The sequence below is a fragment of the Hippopotamus amphibius genome, chromosome 8 (assembly GCF_030028045.1).
Source record: "Hippopotamus amphibius kiboko isolate mHipAmp2 chromosome 8, mHipAmp2.hap2, whole genome shotgun sequence".
Classification (NCBI taxonomy): Eukaryota; Metazoa; Chordata; class Mammalia; order Artiodactyla; family Hippopotamidae; genus Hippopotamus; species Hippopotamus amphibius.
Window position 1 is genome coordinate 21,722,236 of NC_080193.1, and position 19,642 is coordinate 21,741,877.

General features: G+C 48.6%; 1 protein-coding gene across 1 annotated transcript; it reads left to right on the forward strand.

Annotated features, from left to right (window-relative positions):
* Positions 1-15,965: 15,965 nt before the first annotated feature.
* LOC130859382 (39S ribosomal protein L42, mitochondrial-like) lies at positions 15,966-17,380 on the forward strand. Its single transcript, XM_057746751.1, has one exon. It carries the CDS (start codon positions 15,966-15,968, stop codon positions 16,392-16,394), a length of 429 nt encoding a protein of 142 aa, XP_057602734.1. The 3' UTR covers positions 16,395-17,380.
* The last annotated feature ends 2,262 nt before the right edge of the window (positions 17,381-19,642 follow it).

Below are 19,642 nucleotides of genomic sequence, written 5' to 3' on the forward strand. Positions count from 1 at the left end.
TCTCCTAAGGAAAAGATGGCGCTGCCACTTGCGAGATGCGTGGTAATGCCCTTGTGAAGAGGGAAGGGAAGAGCATCCTGGGATGAGGGCTCAGCAGGTGCAAATGTCCTGAGGGGAGACATTTGCTTGCAGAGGCAGAGAAGGGTGGGGAGGCTGGTGCGGGAGGCGCAGGTACAGGCGGCATGCTATGAACACCGGCCACCAGGGCACTGCGGGCTGCTGGCCCGGTGGGCACAGCGCTAAGAGCCTGACAGCTCCAAGGGCTGGTGACAGTGTCCAGGACCTTAAACAGAGCATATCCTGCCTCTAAAATAGAAAGACAATGGCAGAACCAATAACTGTCAACCTGGATCTTGACAGAACCTATCATTTTGTTAACAAGTCAGGTATAACTCAAAGCAACTCTCAGAGGTTTCTGTTTTCAAAGCACAGTAGTGGTAGGACTGGTACTTCCTGAAAGATGGAGACAACGTACTTTTCCCCTCTTCCTCCTACTACGTATCACTAAACATAATACTGGCTTACACTGATTTAATCTTTTCCATGTGCAGGCACCTCTTCAAGTGCTCTGCTAGGACCCGGTCTATTAATCTCCCCTATATGCTATGTCAGATGTTGTTAAGTGTTAAGGACAAAAAGAAAAGCAGGGCAGGGAACCCAGGAGGTGCAATTTTAAGTAGAGTAGCGGAGGCCTCACCACCGAGAAGGGGTCAGTTCACCTAAAAGAGGAAACAGGCACAGCCAGTGCAAAGGCCTGGAGGCTGGAATGCGCCTGGCAAATTAGGAACTATTAGGAGGCCAGTGTGACAGAGGCTGAGTCAGCGAAGGGGTCGATATTGGGAAATGAGGACAGAAAGGGCATGGAGCGTGTTCTAAGAAGCCTGAGCTGGTGTATTGCATTAAGAATGTGCAGATTGGGAATTCCCTGGTGGTCCCAGTGGTTAGGACTCAGAGCTTTCACTGCCGGGGACCCAGATTCCATCGCTGGTCAGGGAACTAAGATCCTGCAATCCGTGCAGCATGGCTAAAAAAGAAAAACGAAACAAAGAAAAAAGAATGTGCAGATTGTGGAAGACAGGCACAAGCCACCCGTAACGGGGATTGGAGACAGGTGGCTCCCTCAGCATCCAAGCTCCCTTTTTAGGGAAGTGAAACCCACAGGATTGTTCTGATGGGAGATGCAGTTTCAATACACCCCCACAGAGGAAGCAGAGTCACAAGATTTGTTCCTTACAGATCCCAGAAAAGAGGGGGCGCAATGAGTGGAGGAGAGAAGGACAGTTCTCTGTCCCAGGTCACTTAGCCAGCAAGAGACAGTGAGCAGGGTAGCAGGCAATGATGACTCATACAGTGGTTGGGACGGAGATCACTAACTGTTTGTGAGCTTAACTCTAAGCAGTTATTTTAAAATATATCCTGGGGACTTCCCTGGTGGCACAGTGGATGAGAATCCGCCTGCCAATCCAGGGGACTCAGGTTCGATCCCTGGGCCGGGAAGATCCCACATGCCGCGGAGCAACTAAGCCTGTGCGCCACGACTGCTGAGGCCACATGCCACAACTACTGAAGCCTGCTCTCCTAGAGCCTGTGCTCCACAACAAGAGAAGCCACCGCAGTGAGAAGCCTGCGTACTGCAACGAAGGGTAGCCCCACTCGCTGCAACTAGAGAAAGCCAGCGTGCAGCAATGAAAACTCAATGCGGCCAATAAATGAATAGATTTATTTATTTAAAAAAAAATGCCCTGGGAAGATCAAAGCAGGAACTTGTGGCGGGCAGCCGAAACTCAAGCCCTTATCTAAATGTCCAGACTCTGGGTGTGAGCTGGGTTATCAAACCATAAATTGTCTGGGCAGCAACTCAGGAAAAAAAAAAAAAGTTTTTCTCATCACAGGAGGTGAGAGCATGTAGAGCTTTGAGACCACAGTGAGAACCCTGATTGTTACTCTGAGGGAGGTGGGAGCCAAGGAAGGCTTTAGAGCAGAGGAGCAGGTTTTAAGAGGATCCCTCTGACTGCCGTGTGGTCCATAGACTCAGTGGGGCCAGGGTGGCAGCCAGGATTCCCGGGAGGTGGCTACTGCAACAGTCTAGGCAAGCGATGATGGCAGCTGGGACCTGGGTGGGGGCAGTGGAGTTGAGGAAAAGTGATCAGACTCTGGATGTATTGTGAACAGAAAAACAACAGGATTTCCAAATGAACTGGAGACTGGGAATGAGAGCCTCAGGCTGGCACTCAGCAAAAAGAGGAGTCGGGGATGATGCCGAGGGTTTTAGCCAAGCAACCAGAAGATGAATTCAGCATCCAAAGAGCCGGGGAGACAGCAGCAGGAGTGCGTCTGAGGTCGATTTTAAACATGATCAGCTTGAGCTGCCCGTGAGGCATATGCTGCCAGCCAGGTTTTCCTCTAGGGACACAGCAGCAGAAAATGTAATGCGCTGTCTGGTTGACGCTTCTGAAAATCTTCGCGCGTCAGATTTGTTCTCCTCTGGGGATAAAACAAACCGACCAGATCTTTCTCCACCGTCTCTCCTGAGCACAGCGAGCCTCCAACTGGGTCGGCCTCAATCGGCAGGGAAGCTGGCACCATAAATCACCGAGTGATGATGCCAGGGCCTTCAGAGGACGTCTCCTGGTATGAGGCTCAGACAATAGAAGGGGATTCGGATGAGCTCACGCAGCGGCGGGCACATTAGATTTGCCATAAATCATTACAAAGTAACAGGAAATCACAGTGATCTCAGCGGAGCTGCAGAAGGAACAAGGGGAGGGTGGAGGGCTCCTTTCAGCCCCGCATGCTCCAAATCATCACCCTGCTCTGTGTGTGTGTGTGTGTGTGTGTGTGTGTGGTGTGTCCCAGAGTAGACCATAAACAGGCCTGGCATGAATGAAAAACGTGAAGGTGTTCTTGAGAACATTGGATGATTTCTTTAAGTAGCTACTTAAAAGCTGTGTGTCCTTGAGCAAGTCACCTGACCTCTCTGAGCCTCGGTTTCCTCTTCTGAAAAATGTGGGTGATAACTGGACCTACTTCATAACGCAGCTGGGGAGGATGTGTGATAGCCATTCATCCCTGAACCATTTGTTGCCTTTCTGGTTCTCCTCCCCAGCACACAGTAGGATTGCATTTCCAGACCCCTTGAATTTAGGTGAGGTCATGTGACATGCTTCCACTAATGAAACATTATAGGGAGTGATAGTATTGCTTTAAGAACGCATGAACAGTGCACCATGATTCACTTTCCTTCAAATGTTCTGTTTACCAAGAGCAGAGCTGCTCAAGAATATATATATATATTCTTTTCCAGATTCTTTTCCATCATAGGTTATTACAAGATATTGTGCTGTACAGTAGGTCGCTGTTGGTTATCTATTTTATATATAGCAGTGTGTATCTGTTAATCCCAAACTCCTCATTTATCCCTCCCCCCTTCTCTTTTGGTAACCACACTTTGTTTTCTACGTCTGTGAGACTATTTTGTTTTGTAAATAAGTTCATTTGTATCATTTTTTAGATTCCACAGGTAAGGGATATCACATATTTGTCTTTGTCGGATTTACTTCCCTTAGTACGATAATTTCCTCTTCTTATAAGTACAGCGGTCCTATAGACCTGGGGCCCACCCTAATGACCTCATTTTAACTTAATTACCTCTTCAAAGACCTCATTTCCAAATACAGTCCCATCCTGAGGTATTGAGGGTTAGGACTTCAAAATATGCCTTTTGGAGGGGACACGGTTCAGCCCATAATGGTTGGTTACCCTACTTGACAGCCCACAAGGAACTGAAATCTTGCCAACAGCTATGCGAGCAGACAAGCGATCCTTCCCCAGCTGGGCGTCCAGGTGAGCCCCGGTCCAGACACCTTCCTGCGGCCTTGCAGAGGACCCAGCTGAGCCACGTCCAGCCTCCTGACCCACAGAGACTGTGATATAAGAAGTGTGGGGCAGTCTAAGTGGCTCGCTGTGTGGTGACTTGAAATGAGCGGTAGACACTGAGTCACATCAGCACACTTGTCCAGCTCTGGTGCTTTCTGCTGACACGCAGCACAAAAGCTTCTATTTCCGTATTCTCAAGATGTTCTTCTGCAGGAACTTCAAGGACCTATATTATGCTTCAGGTTCCTCTTCTGTCTAACCTGATAACTCATCCCACTGGGCTCTTAATCCTTCACTGAGGTGATGGAAGTCTGCTTTTATCAACGTGCTTTCACATGCTTTGTGAACCAATCAGTTCATTTGCTTGTTGGGTTTTTGTCTTCTCTCCTACATGCAGTTGAGGAGGTAAAGGTCAGAGAGATGATGCAATCCCTGCAATAGACTCCATTCTCTGGGTGCCGTTCACATCACTCATCCAGGGTGCTCTGCAGCAAACTTGTTGGAATACAAAGATGTTCTTTGAAAAAGGGATTCAATGGAAAACTGCAGCTCCACTTGGAGATGCACACTGGGCATATAAAAGGCACTGATAAGTCCAGCATGGGGAGAAACCACTTCCATGCCTCTTGAGGCATGCTGCTCTGATGCACATGATGACATTGCAGGGTTGGTAAAATTATCCCTACTTTCCAGATGAGAACATCGAGGCGTATTCTAGTGCCTTGCCTCAAGGTCCCCCAATTGATACAGTCAGCCTGGGAGTCAGGCTCAGGCTGGGAGCACCAAAGCCTCGCCCCATATGACTTCTGAAGGCAAGCAAGGTATTGAATAAGGCTTCGCTGGATCTTAAGGGGGTGGTTAAGTTCAAGAATTTGCTGGAACAAGGGCAAGGGCTGACTCGGGGGCCAAGTTGATGTTTTTTTCTGCTGAAAATGTCCCCTGGGTGAAATTCCAACCATCTCCTTTAACTTTTAAGAACGACAAATACCTATATTTTTAAATTTTTATTTTCTTTAAAATGAGATGGGATGAAGGAACTGGCCATCTGGGCTCTGGTGCCCACTGGACGAACATGTGCCTTTTTCCCTGGAGATCTTGCTGGGAATAGTAATACTGTCACCAGTGATGGCTCACCTCTATTGAGCCCTCGCACGTGTGTGGTGTGCGTGCTGTGCTAAACACCGGACAATGATTTCTCATTTAATCCCAACAAGAACCCGGTGAAGTTAGGACTACGGATGCTCCATCTTGCAGATGAGGAAACTGGGGCACATAGAGATCAAATGACTTGGTGAATACAGGGCCAGAAACAAGAGGCAAATGGCCTTCAGATACAGCGGGAGGGACACCCGTGAGATTTTATAGAGAACTGCCAAGAGTATGAGAGATTGTGAACTTTGCCAATATTAACATTGACTACCAGACCTTGGTTAAAAACAGCAGCTGTTTTTACCACGTGCCTCATACTGTTTTCAGGGCTTTGTCTGTGTGCGATTGTTTAGTTCCCATGACAATCCAAGAAGGGGAGAAATGTTATTATCATGCCCATTTTCCAGGTGATGAAACCAAGGCACAGAAACGTGGAGTGCATGCCCAAGGTTCCATGGCTGAGAAGTGGCAGTGCTGGGACTCCAGACCTGTGCCCTTAACCTCGCACTCCACTGCCTCTCTGGGCCCTACCTCCTTTCTTTCCCATGTTAGCCCATTTTGCAGAGGCAGAAACTGAGCCTCTGCAAGGTGATGCAGGTTGCTCAGGACCACACAGCTACATGCAAGCAGACCTGATACCTATCTGACCCACAGCCAGTGTTCTAACCACCAGGCTCCCCCATTGCTTCCCTGGAGCACCTGATGCCAGGCCAGAGATCAATGGGTTTCGCCCTCACTGTGCCACATCCAGCTTGGCCAGGCAGGCCGTGATGGACTCCACCCTTTCCAGGCCTATCGCTGCTCTCTGCTGAGATAATGCTGACCCAAAAGATCAGAGGCAGAAGATGGCTTGGTGCTTTTCACATCTGCCGCTTGCTCAGCACTCTTGCTGAACTTAAAAAACAAAAAAAGCCTTGAGAATGCCAGAACCAGAGCTGTAGCTTGCTTAAAATGAAAAAAAGAAAAGAAAAAACTGATAATGTCAGGATCTTTCTTGCAAGCCAATGCAAATCAAACGAGCTTAAGCAAAAAAGGGAATTTATTGGCTCAAGTAACTAAAATTCCAGGAATAGTTTCAGCTTCAGGCATAGCTGGATCCAGGGGCTTAGACTGTTATCAGGCCTGAGTCTGTCTCTCTCTCTCTCTCTCCATGTTGACTTCATTCACAGATGCCACATGGTGGCAAAATGGCTGGCAGGAGTTTTATGCTACATCCCCCAGATGGAGGTCTAACAGGAAAGAGATGCCCCCACAGCAAAGTCTCCAGGATCAGCCCTAACTGGCCATCCTGGACCAATCACAGAGGCCAGAGGAATGCAATAAGCTGATTGGCTTAGACCAGGATTCTCCTCCCTGGAGTTGGGGGTTGCACCATCTTTGGACTAAAAGTGGAAGGCAGGGTGCCCTGACAAATAGAGCTGCTGCCAGAAGGAGGAGGAACAGGGGCTCTGAAGACAGACACGGGTGTTCACTAGGCCAAGAATCAGACCCTGTGTGCCAGCATCTTCTATTTGCCTGCCTCACGCTCCTTCCTGCCCCGGGCTCTCTGCCTGGAGGCTGCCCCACACCCGCAGCCCGCTGCTCTCCCCCTTCTAGATGGATGTGGTCCATGCGGAGCCCCTGCAGGACTCCGGGGTGGAGCGGCGGAGGGGTGGAGGGGTGGGGGTTTGGAGCGGCTGGCTGTTTGCTTCCACGGAGGCGCACCACGCCTCTCAAAGCAGCAGATGCTACATCCTCTCTCCCGCTGGTTTCTGGAACTTTCCCTCCCCTCCTCCCTTCCAGCCCGGGGTGATAACAGCCCCTCCACTTCTAACCCAGGATTTCCCCCAGGCCTGCTCACACCTTTGCAAATGGCCCCTTTGTTCAGCTCTCCTGGAAGTGCCCGTCTGTGACTGCGCCTACTTTTCCGAAGTCTGGCTTCCAGAGAGATGCCGAGGGGAAACCCAGTCCGGGCTGGGACCCCTGCCTTCTCCCATGATCCTCCTGCGCCGGCCCCGCCCACAGGCACCCCCACCTCCGCCCGCACCCCCACCTGACCTTCTCCAAATCGGAAAAGCCAGTGAGTTGGGGAAGACAAAAAGGTTCTGGAGATGGATGCTGGCACAATGTGAATGTAATTTAATGCCACTGAACTGCACACTTAAATATGATGAAAATGGTAAATTTAATATTATATCTATTTTAGCATAATTTGTTTAAATGCTTAGGCGTGTTAAAAGAAAAGAAAAGAGCCAATACACACAAAGCCTTCTCCACCCAGTGGCCCGTTTCTGACCCCCTCCCCTGAGCTGGGTTCTGGAGGTTCCTTCTCGGAGGCCTTGATGAGGGAGGCGGTCTTCTCTGAATCAATGCCGTATTGATTCTCGTTTTGTGGAGAGAACAAGGCACAGGCTGGTTTCCTTCCAGTGGATCTGAACTTCAGATGCCCCCAGGCCTCGGGTGCAAAATGAGGCAAACCATTTCCGCAGCCAACAGGGAGGCGTCCAGGCAACCCGGCTGTGGCCGCCCGGGGGCGGGAGGGCAGGGAGGAAGGCGTTTGGCAAAGCCGACCTGGGAAGGAGCCATAGTGACAAGGTCCCAGCAGACGCCCAAGTTCCGCTTCCCAGCGCAGGAACTGAGTCACCCTGCCCGCGCCCTCCCAGCAGCTGCCCTTCCTCCTGTGGGCTGGGAATGCCCTGGTTCTGGGGACAGACGCCCACGGTCAGCAAATCAAGGACCATCCCTTCTGCTGGGAGAAACGGGGACCCAGAACACAGGGCAGCCCAGGTCCTAGATGCTGATGGTAAAGAAGTGAGCCCAGGACTTCCTAGGTGGCGCAGTGGGTAAGAATCTGCCTGCCAATGCGGGGTACACGGGTTTGATCCCTGCCCCAGGAAGATACCACATGCTGCGGAGCAACTAAGCCCGTGAGCCACAACTATTGAGCCCATGTGCCTCAGAGGCCACGGCAATGAGAAGCCCACATACCACAATGAAGAGTAGTCCCCACTCGCTGCAACTAGAGAAAGCCCATGTGCAGCAATGAAGACCCAACAAAGCCAATTAAATAAATAAATAAATAAATAAATAAATAAATAAAGTGAGCCCAGAGACCGGTCACTGCCTTCACCGAGCTGGCATTCCAGGGCAGCTCGGAAATATGTGAGCCACTGTTCAGAATTAAAAATTCCCTACAGCCACGTTACGAAAAAAAGAAAAAAAAGGGCAAAATAGGGATTCCCTGGTGGCGCAGTGGTTAAGAATCCACCTGCCAATGCAGGGGACAGAGGTCTGGTCCGGGAAGGTCCCACATGCTGAGGAGCAACTAAGCCCATGTGCCACAACTACTGAGCCTGCACTCTGGAGCTCAAGAGCCACAACTATTGAGCCCGCGTGCTGCAACTACGGAAGCCCACGCACCCAGAGCCCATGCTCCGCAACAAAAGAAACCACCGCAATGAGAAGCCTGCGCACCAGAATGAAGAGTAGCCTCCGCTCGCCGCAACTAGAGAAAGCCTGCATGCAGCAACGAAGACCCAACACAGCCAATAAAATAAATTAATTTTTAAAAAATTAAGCAGAATTTAAAAGTCAGTTCTGCAATCTCACCAGCCACATTTCAGGTGCTCCATACCCACATGTAGCTATTGTTTGGGGGCAAGGCAGGAGAGAGAGGATTAAAATATACATAAATAGAATCATTTCATGTAAATGGAATCACAACAGTAGGTCCTCCTTTTGTATCTAACTTCTTTCATTTAGCATAATTATTTTGAGAGCCATCCATGTTGTTCCTTTGTGTATTTATATACATAAAATTTTAACCAAATGGAGGTTAGTGCTAATAAGGAAATAAAGCAAAAGGCAAGACCAAAAAGGGGTCTGGAGCTCCTTTAGACAGAGAAGAGACCTGGGCATGCCTCTCTGTGGAGATGACATTTGGGCAAAGACTGGAAGGCAGGTGGGGTCTGAGCCATGTTTGGATTTGGGGGAATAGGGATCAGGCAGTGCAAAGGCCCTGAGGTAGGAGTACACCTGGTGGGTTCAGGAAGCAGGGCAGAGGTGGGGATGGCTAGAGTGGATGGACGAGGGGGAGAAAATGAAATCAGAGGGTCTCAGGGCCAGGTCTTGTGGATTTGTGGGATTTTGTGAGGCCTTGGGCTCCTACTCTGAGAGTAATGGGCTCTTCACTGGTCTCCACTGCCACCCCCCCAGTGCTTTCTCAGCCCAGTTTGCCCTCTTCTTGTCTGGTTTCTTTCATGCTGCACAGTTATGCTGAGAGTCATCTGTATTGTTGTGTATATCAATAGTTCATTTCTTATGCTCGCTAAATAGCATTCCATTGTGTGGATAAACCACCGTACTTTTTTTGTTTGTTTGTTTTTAAATAAATTTATTTATTTATTTATTTTATTTGCTGTGTTGGGTCTTCGTGGCTGCACATGGGCTTTCTCTAGTTGTGGCGAGCGGGGGCTACTCCTCGTTGTGGTGCGCGGGCTTCTCATAGCGGTGGCCTCTCTTGTTGCAGAGTTCAGGCTCTAGGCACGTGGGCTTCAGTAGTTGTGGCGAGCGGGCTCTAGAGTGCACGCTCAATGGCTGTGGCGCATGGGCTCAGTTGCTCCAAGGCATGTGGCATCTTCCTGGGGCAGGGATCAAACCTGGGTCCCCTTCATTGGCAGGCAGATTCTTACCCACTGCGCCACCTAGCAAGTCCCCACCGTACGTTTATTCATTCACCTACGGAGGAACCATTGGTCTATTTCTAGTTTTTGGTTATCACAACAAAAGCAACTCTGAACGTTCATGTACAAGCCTCCCTGTGATCATACACTTTCATTTCTCTTGAGTAAATACCTAGAAGTGGGATTGCTTGGTCCTATGGCAGGTATATGTTTAACGTCTTAAGAAACTCCCAAACTGTTTTCCAAAGCCGTTGCACCATTTTACATTCCCTCCATCCATGTATGAGGGTTCCAGTGCTTCCATGTCCTCATCAACCCTTGATACTGTCAGTCTTTTTAATTTTAGTCATTCTAGTTGGTGTGCAGTGGTATCTCATCATGATTTTGGACTACAAGATCTTTCAGGTCCAGAATATTCACTCGTGCATTCAACAAATATTTGCTGAACACTTACAAAGCCCCAGGCACTGTGCTATGCAGAGCTATGAGTGAGAACAACCACAGTCTTGAGGCATGAGATTGACATTTACTAATTGTTGAACCACAAGGGCTTTAAAGGCATGTGATGCTAGGAAAGTGTGAATCAGGGCAGCATGATCTGCTCTTGGGGGGAGGGAATCAGGGCAGGCTCCTCAGAGGAAGTGGCATAGGAGCTGAGCTCTGCATAATGAGGAAGAACTACCTAGTTGAGGGGGGAGGAGGCAGGGAAGCAAAGTCCATATACAAAGGCCTATGAATGAGTTGGAATCCTTTTGGCTGCAAGTAACAGCCATGAAGAAACTTAATTATCTTATATAATAAATAAGAAGCCTGGAGATCATCAGTTTCAGGATGATTTTAGCTCCAAAATCAAGAACCTAGGAGCTTACTAACTTTCTGCCCTACCATTCTCAATGAGTCAGCCATATTTAGCCTCATAGTCATAAAATGGTTGCTGTAGCTCCAGACAACACTCCCTCACACAACAGTGAACCAAGCAGGGAAGAAAGGTGAGGCAAGCAAGAGGAGATTTCTTCTCATGTGCTTCTCTCTTATTAAGGGGGGAAATCTGTCTCCAGCAGAATTCCCCTAACATCTCATTGGCTAGAGCTCATTCTCATGCCCACCTCAGATCAACAAGAAACAGGATTTCTTTAGACCTATCTGATTAATCTCCTTGGAGAGGGCAGCTCATCCCCCAAACAAAATCCAGGCTCTGTTGGAAAAGAAAACCAGGGAATGGTTGCTGGCATCAGCCCTGCCTGGCTCACGGATTACTATTTAACTGAATTGGCTGCCATTTTAGGAATGTTTAGGTTGCTGGCCTGAGAGAACTCACCTAAAGTGACATGGCAAAAACGGAGGGACACTCCAGGTGGCCTCATCTCAAACACCAAGACTTGGTTCTCCTAAGAGGGCCCAGTGTGGGGCACAGCTGGAAGCAAGGGGTGAGTTACATAAGCCCATTCCCAAAGCGTTCTGTGTGAGGGTCCAGGGCGCCCTCTCTCCCCTCCCCACTGAAACATCTGGAGTGGAGCTGGGGGCTGAGCTGGGTGGCAGCTCATATTCTCCTTGGCACCAACCCCAGCCCAGCTGGCCGCTGGCACTCAGCCCATCCCCTCTTTCTCTCTTGCAAAGCTCTTTGTTTTTTCACTTCCCTGTGGGAAACATCTCAGCAATTCCAGAAAGTAGCTCTGAAGGGGAAGGTCAACCTGCAACAGGACTCATTGAAGGTTGGCCCCACCCCCATCCCACCCCTCCCAGGTGAGGGGAACTTAGCTGGGTTTGCGTGCAAGAGGCTGTCCACATCTGCAGTTGTGTGTGCGTAGGTCTGTATTTGCAGGGGGCATGGACCGCGCTTGACAGGTGTGTGCTGCTACCTTCATTCATTTGGCCAGGATTGACTAACAACCAACTATGTGCCTGGTTCTTCTCTGAGTTTCCAAGAAAATAGTTGGGGTGAACACGATTCCCTCCAACTAGCAGGTTTACATTCTCCTGGGGAAAGAGATACAATAAATAAGAAAACAAACAAATGGGGTCATTTTAGATAACACTCCTTCATGCTGAGATGCAAAGAGAGCCTGATGAGGCCTTAGAATCTGCCGAAGCGACCAGAGCAGGCCTCTCTGTGCACCTGACATCTAGGTAAGAAGGAGCCAGCTGTGTTAAGAGCTTGGGGAGGCTGGTTCCAGGTAGAAAGTACGTTGAACACAAAAGCCCTGAAGTGGGAAAGTAACCAAGGAAAAGAAAGGAAGGTCTGTGAGTGTCGCGGGCAGCGTGTGTGCCCCCGAGGCTATGTTTCGGTGTGATGGTAGGGCCTAGATATGAAGTCAGATCAGACCAGGAGGACTCTGTATGCTTTGTTACAGAAGATTTCCTCTTTCTGGAAACTCTGGAGGCAGGTGGAGCAGTTAAGAAGCTGTCTTTGACCCTGGGAGCTGCATTAAGTATCAGAACCACGTTTTTTGGGTTGTTTGTTTGTTTGTTTGTTTGTTTTTGGCAGGGGGGCGGGGGTTGGGAAGTGGGGGTTCCTGGTTGAAGAATTCCTTTTCTAGCCTCCATGGTAGACATAGGTGGTCAATGAGTGGTGAGCAGTTGTTAGGACAGGCTTCTAAGAAAGCGTTCTTTTTTTTTTTTTAAGTCAGATCTATTGAGGCATAATTTATACACAGTATTCAGTAGCATTCCACCAATTTTCAGGAATATTGTGCAGCTGTTAAACTGTTGGCATCTTGAAATCTGCAGTGATGGGGGTATTCACACCACAGAAACCGGCAAGCACTACAAATCAGGACTTCTGGCTACTTGCCCCTACTCTCCTCCCCACCCCCCCAAAAAAAAACTGACATAAAAGATGCCATTGATATACATTTTAGCCTTTTAAGAACAGTTCGATGAATGTTGGCAAATGCATAGAATTTATGTACCCATCACGATCAAAATACAGAACCTGTTTTATCACCCCTCAAATTCTCTTGTTCCTTTGTAGTCAAGGCTTCCCCCATCCTACTCCCTACCAACTACTGATCTGGTGCCTGATCTTCTAGTGTTGTCTTTTCCAGAATGTCATGCAAATGAAATCACACATCTTCTTTCATTTAGCAAAATGAATTTGAGATGTACCCGTGTTGTTGTATGAATCAGTGGCTCATTCTTATTTACTGCTGAGTAGTATTTCATTGTATGGATACATTACAGTTTATTGAACCATTCACATATTGAATCTACCCTTGCCCCTTTCCCCTCCTTCCCACCTGCATGTGGACGTGATGACTGGAGCTCTAGCAGCCATATTGTCACCAAGAGACAAAGAGAGGCCAAAATAAGAATGGTAGTGCAAAATGGTAGGAGAAGCCTGAAGACAGCAGCCCTCAACTGTCTACCTGCCTCCAGACTTCTTATAGTAAAAGAAAAAGCTCTTTTATCTAATCAACTTTTTTTTAAAATGAATTTATTTATTTATTTTTATTATTTATTTTATTGGCTGTGTTGCGCCTTCGTTGCTGCACGCGGGCTTTCTCTAGTTGTGGCGAGAGGGGGCTCCTCTTCATTGCGGTGCTTGGGCTTCTCATTGCAGTGGCTTCTCTTGTTGCTGAGCATGGGCTCTAGGCACGTGGGCTTCAGTACTTGTGGCACACTGGCTCAATAGTTGTGGCTCACGGGCTCTAGAGCGCAGGCTCAGTAGTTGTGGCACATGGGCTTAGTTGCTCTGTGGCATGTGGGATCTTCCCAGACCAGGGCTCGAACCTGTGTCCCCTGCATTGGCAGGCAGATTCTTAACCACTGCTTCACTAGGGAAGCCCCTATCTAATCAACTCTTAAGTGGATTTTCTATTACTCACAGTCAAATCTAATCCTAACTCAAACACTAAGCAAAGTCTGAACTTCTTTCCTCTTTCTCACCTTGTGGATTTCTCCAGGAAAAGGAAGGGACGTTGGAGGGATAAAAAAATTTTTTTATAGAAATATCTACATGTAAATTCCAAACTCCCAATCTATACCTCCTTCCCCCAACCCTTCCCCCTCCTCTAAGGAGAGCAGACCATTACATGAGACATATTCATGGGTCAGAGTACAAAGAACCCTCTAAGCGGAGTGGCCATTTCTTCTCGTTCCTTCCAAACTGGGATTCTCCCAGAATTCAGAGGGTGTATTAGTTTCCAATGCTGGGTAACAAATCACCACAAATTTATCAGGTTGCAACGCAGTTTCTGTGGGGCAGGAGTGCAGGCCCAGGCTAGCTTGGTCCTCTGCTTAGGGGCTCACCAGGCTGGGATCCAGGTGTCAGCAGGCTTGCCATCCCATCTGAGGTTCCAGTTCCTCTTGTAAGCCCCCTCCAGTTGTTGGCAGAATTCACTAGGACTGAGAGCCCCACTTCCTTGCTGGTGGTCAGCCTGGGCCGGCTCTTGGCTCTCGGAGACCCTATGAACAGCACGCAGCTTAATTCCTCAAAGCCAGCAAGATGCAGGGGAAGGGGTCTGGCTCCCATCTGCTACTACAAAAAAAATTTTTTTTTGGCTGCATTGGGTCTTCGTTGCTGGGCGTGGGCTTTCTCTAGTTGCCATGAGTGGGGGCTACTCTTCGTTGTGGTGCACAGGCTTCTCAGCGTGGTGGCTTCTCTTGTTGCAAAGCACAAGCTCTAGGAGCCCAGGCTTCACAGGCTTAGTTGCTCCACAGCATGTGGGATCTTCCTGGACCAGGGATCAAACTCATGTCCCCTGCACTGGCAAGCAGATTCTTTGCCACTGCACCACCACCAGCCGCGTCCTACAACTTTTATAAAATGGAACCATGGGAATGACTATACCTTGACATGTTTTTTTCCTATAACATAACCTAATCAAGGGGATACCCATCCCATCATACTCACACTCCAGCAGTGGGGATTGCACAAGGCAGTCACACCAGAGGAGGGAGGATCTTGGGGCTATCTTAGGACTCTGCCTGCCGCAGAGGACAAAGCTTTTGGTGGAGGCCTGGCCTGATACAGATGCCAAACTCCAAGTCCCAGGAGGGCACAGAGACCCACCCCCACCCCTCCCACCCCCCGCCCCAGAGTGGTGTCCAGAGTCTCACCGGGATCCTCCACTGGCCAGTTGCGAGCAGCAGATTGCTGACGCCTCACCCTGCGTGATCCAGGTGCTCCTGAGTAATCCAGGAGAGGCGAAGGGAAGCAGGGACAAGCCAGGAGAGAGCCGGACGCAAGACGGGGCCTCAAGAGCAGTGGGGAGGCAGCCAGCCGGCACCACCCATAGACCAGAGGACAGAGGGCCAGAGAAAGGTGACGTGAGGAGTTCGAGTTAGATTCGGTTGCATGTGATAGAAAATCCACTTACCGAGCAGGGTAGGGATCCACACAGGGAATTCCTAGTGGTTGCAGCCTGTAAATAGAAAACAAAGCCAGCTGCCCACAGAAGATTACCTCCATTTTTACAGATTAAGAAACTGACACAGAGAGGTTAAGTGACTTGCCCAGGGTCACACAGCTAGTAAGTGGCAGACCTGGGATGTGAACCTATTTGATTTGGCTGATTTTTTTTTTAATCAGCCAATAAGCCCTGATCGTGCAACCCTTGGCACCCACGCTGAGTCAAACCAGGGGGTGAGCTGGCCCTCAGTGAGTCCCTTCCTTCTCAACATATGGGCCGAAGCCCCAGCCTTCCTCTGACAGGAGCTCCTAGCAAACAAAGATGGCTGGCGTCCATGCCAGCAAGAGAAGCATGCAGACGGGCTCAGGAGCCACTAGACCACAAACGGAAGGAGGCACATTTCTTTCTCCCACGCCACCAACAGACCAGGGAAGGTTTGCTGAGAAGTTCAATCTCCTTTGAAGTCCGAGTCACCAGATGACGATTCCTGATAAAGCAAAACCACTGAAACCACTGAAGCTAGAGGACGCCTACAATCCAGGACCCTGGGGTTGGTTTGACAGTAACTGAGGATGGGTCAGAGCTGGCCGGTTACTCAAGAATGATCCCAGCCTGAGGAAGTCACAAGGCTGTGGCCATCAGCCCCATTTTACAGGTGAGAAAACAGGGGACCAAAGATATTGCACCACCTACCTGAGGTCACACAGCTTAGGAGAGAGAAAGTTGGGAATAAAACCCAAGTCTCCCAATGCCCCCCAAAACTCTTTCCTCTTATCTTAAAACTGGGTGAGGGAGGCAAGAGGGCGGGCTGGCAGTGAGCTGCAGTCAAGGGGGGAAAACAGGTATACCTAGAAGCAGATTTTTTTTTTAGAAGCAGATTTTAAAAGCAGTTTCTCTTCATACTACCTGATAAGCATCTTGATTCACGATGGCATTGGCAGCAGTAAAATGGACGATATCAAGCAGAACTATCTTGCAACACTTGTTTCCAATTCAGAATGGCGCCTTATATTTTATCTGTCATAAATCTACGTATTCTTCTCTTCCAGATGACGATAATTGCAACGTAGAGCTTGCCTTGACATCTGATGGCAGGACAACAGGATGGTATCACCCTTCTGTGGACGTTCCGTATGAACACACAAAAGCTATCCCTTGGCCAGATCCCATGCAGAATAATGAAGAAACACATGATCTAGTGCTGAAAACCGGATTAGAAGAAAAGGGTGAACACTTAGAGCAAGGACCCATGATAGAACAACTTAGCAAAATGTTCTTTACTACTAAACACCGTTGGTATCCTCATGGCCAGTATCATAGACATCACAGGAAACTGAATCCTCCAAAAGACAGATGATATTGAGGTTTTCAGGAAACAAAGAGACATGTTATCCTGCATCTCATTTGCCACTTGAGAAAATACAATTGGGTATTTTCACTAATACGTTATATAGTAAAATAATAAAATGTCTTTTCATATGTTAAAAAAAACAAAACTGGGTGAGAATGCGCCCTCCTCTGTGGTAGAGAAGTGTTGCTACTTTTAGCTACACTACCCTTTCTAATGGGAGGAGAACCCTGGATTTCCTTCACCTGCCAAGACTCTCAGTACAGGATGTTCCTGTGGGGCACTACCCCCTCAAAGGGTGGAGCCTTGACTCTCACCTGGCCAATCAGAGCATTGCTAGCCAGGTGATTGGCTCAGAGATGAGCATGTGACCCAAGCTGGTCCAATCAGAGTCATGACCAGGACCTGTGTAGGAGTTACCAGGGAGAAAGACCTATCTTTTCTGCTAGATTGGAACCAAGGAAGATGTGTGTTAAATCAACACAGATTTGTTACTGTATAGCACAGAGAACTCTACTCAATGTTCTGTAATCATGGACTTCCTAGGTGGTGCAGTGGTTAAGAATCTGCCTGCCAATGCAGGGGACACAGGTTCAAGCCCTGCTCTGGGAAGATTCCACATGCCACAGAGCAACTAAGCCCGTGTGCCACAACTCTTGAGCCTGTGCTCTGGAGCCTGTGAGCCACAACTATTGAGCCCACGTGACACAACTATTGACGGCCACATGCCTAGAGCCCGTGCTCTGCAACAAGACAAGCCACTACAATGAGGAGCCCATGCACCACAGTGAAGAGTAGCTCCCGCTCATATCAACTAGAGAAAGCCCGTGTGCAGCAAGGAAGACCCAACGCAGCCAATAAATAAAATAAAATTAAAATAAATAAATAAATAAATATTCTGTAATCACCTGTATGGGAAAAGAATCTGAAAAAGAATGGATATGTGTATATGTATAACTGAATCACTTTGCTGTACACCTGAAGTTAACACAACGTTGTAAATCAACTATACTCCAATATAAAATAAAAATTAAATTAAAAAATAAAAATAAAGTTGCAAAAACCTAAAAAACCCACACAGACTTATTATCTTATGGTTCTGGAGCTCGGACGTCTGAAATGAGCCTCACTGGGCTAAAATCAAGATGTCGGCTGGGCTGTATTCTTTCTGGCCCTTCCAGGAGAGGACCCATGCCTTGCCTTTCCCAGCCCCTTCTAGAGGCTGCCCACATTCCGTGCCTCCTGGCCCCTTCCAGCAAGGGCATCGCTCTGATCTCGACTTCCGTAGAGTCACATCTCCTCTCTCTGACTGATTCTCTTTCCCCTCTTTCACTGATAAGGACCCTTGTGATCACGTTACCCACATGATAATCCGCCCATCTCAAGATCCTACACTGAATCACATCTGCAGAGTCCCTTTCACCACGTAAGATAACATATTCACAGGTCCCCTGGGATGAGGACATACATGGACGCGTTTGGAGGGGGGTGGGGTCCGTTATTCAGCCTACCACAGAAATCAAAACCATGAGTTCTGCGCTGGAGAGAAAGTAAATCCTGGTAAATGTTTTGAGCCCCTGAGTCAAGCTGTACCTGAACCTTTCAGTTACATAATGACTATCACATCCCTTTTTTGCCTAGCCAAGTTTGAGGTTTTCGCTTTGTTTTATCACTTGCAAACAGAGCCTGAGGAATAGAATCCTCAACCCATAAGAATGTCACAATGAGTAATTACCTGCCCGGTGTCTCTCTCACATGAGGCTGAAGTTCTTTGAGAGCAGGGACAACATCGTATTTAACTTTGCATCATTGGACCTCACCCAGTGCCCGGCACATAGGAGGTACTGAACCAGTGTTTGTTGATTGAATAATGATTTGCTGATTGAACAACAGAATAAATATCCTCCCACGTGCCCGCCCTCAGCACCATCGCTAGAACAAGAGGGCAGAGAGACGCCTCAGCAGAATTTTCCAGGGGTGAATTGCAGGCCAGTCATTTCCTCTCTGAGGTGGCAGCTTCCTCAGAGAGAGGCCCTGGGACTGACCCGGACAGAAGGCTCGGAGAAGGCCTGACCTCTGTGGGCAGCCAGCAGCCCTGCCATCCTGAGCCAGCGCTTCCAAATTAATCCCAGGATGGCAGCTGCAGCCCTCCGCCGACAAATCTCTCTGAGTCATTTCTGGTCAGGAAGCGCCTCGCTCTTAAATGAGAATCACAGCAGGTCCCTTTGTGCACCCGGAAAAGACAGACTCCTCATTTTGCACGGCTGCAGGGCTGGCTGGCCAAGGCCTGGTGAAGAGGGTTTTCATGAAGCGTGGAGAGGAAATGAGAGAAGGAAAATCTCCCTGGAAAACTTACCTGTCTCCGTCCTTAGAACTGAGCTATCATTTAAATCAACCAAGTCCCTGCAATTTTTGTTCCCACACACATCTGAGAAATGAGGTCTCGGGGATGTGTGTATGGAAACAGATGATTGAACCTGGTGTACCCCCCAAAAAAATTTAAAAAAAATTAAAAAAATAAAATAAAATAAAAAATAAGAAATGAGGTCTGAGGGAGCATGCCTTCTCTCTTTCCTGCACCCCAGCCCAGGCACACCTGCCTGCCCCTTTCCCATGTCACATTAGAGGGTCTGATTTCTCCTCTGTGAACTCCAAAGGCCAGGGCTCATATGTAGATATATGGCACTTGTGATGTACCAGACTCTGTTCCATCTATTATAGATACACATAACTTAATTTTCACCAAAAGTCTAAGAGATGAGAAAACTGGCACAACTGGTGAGTGGCAGACAGACAGAGCTGTCCACAGGGCTGGTTGTTTAACCCCTGCGCTGTAGCAAGCTGGGGCCTTGTGGTCCTTGGGGTAGACTCTCTGGACCCCTGGGTTTTAGCCAAGTCCTCTGCTGTGTCCCCCAAAGCCCCCATCAGACCCTGTGCTCCACGAGGATGGGGACTGCCTCATTCACCTCTGACCCCCAGCACCATCAATGAAGGGGTGTGTAAATACATGAATAACTGAGGATGCAGTCAAGCCACGTGACCTTGGGCACGTAAACTTTTTGTGCCTCAGTTTCTCCTTTGTGAAATGGGGATGATAGTAGCACCCACCTTGACAAAGGTGGACCTCAGTCTCTCCTCTTAATGGGGTCTCTCACAAGAATTCAAATAAGAGATGCGAGGCGGTGTCGAAAAAACACATCTTCAAGTCAGTGACGGAGGTCACACTGCCTCACAGAGGCCCAGCGGGGTGATGTTCT

Coding starts and splice junctions, on each gene's coding strand:
- LOC130859382 (XM_057746751.1), top strand. CDS start 15,966: ATGGCATTGGCAGCAGTAAAATGGACGATATCAAGCAGAACTATCTTG.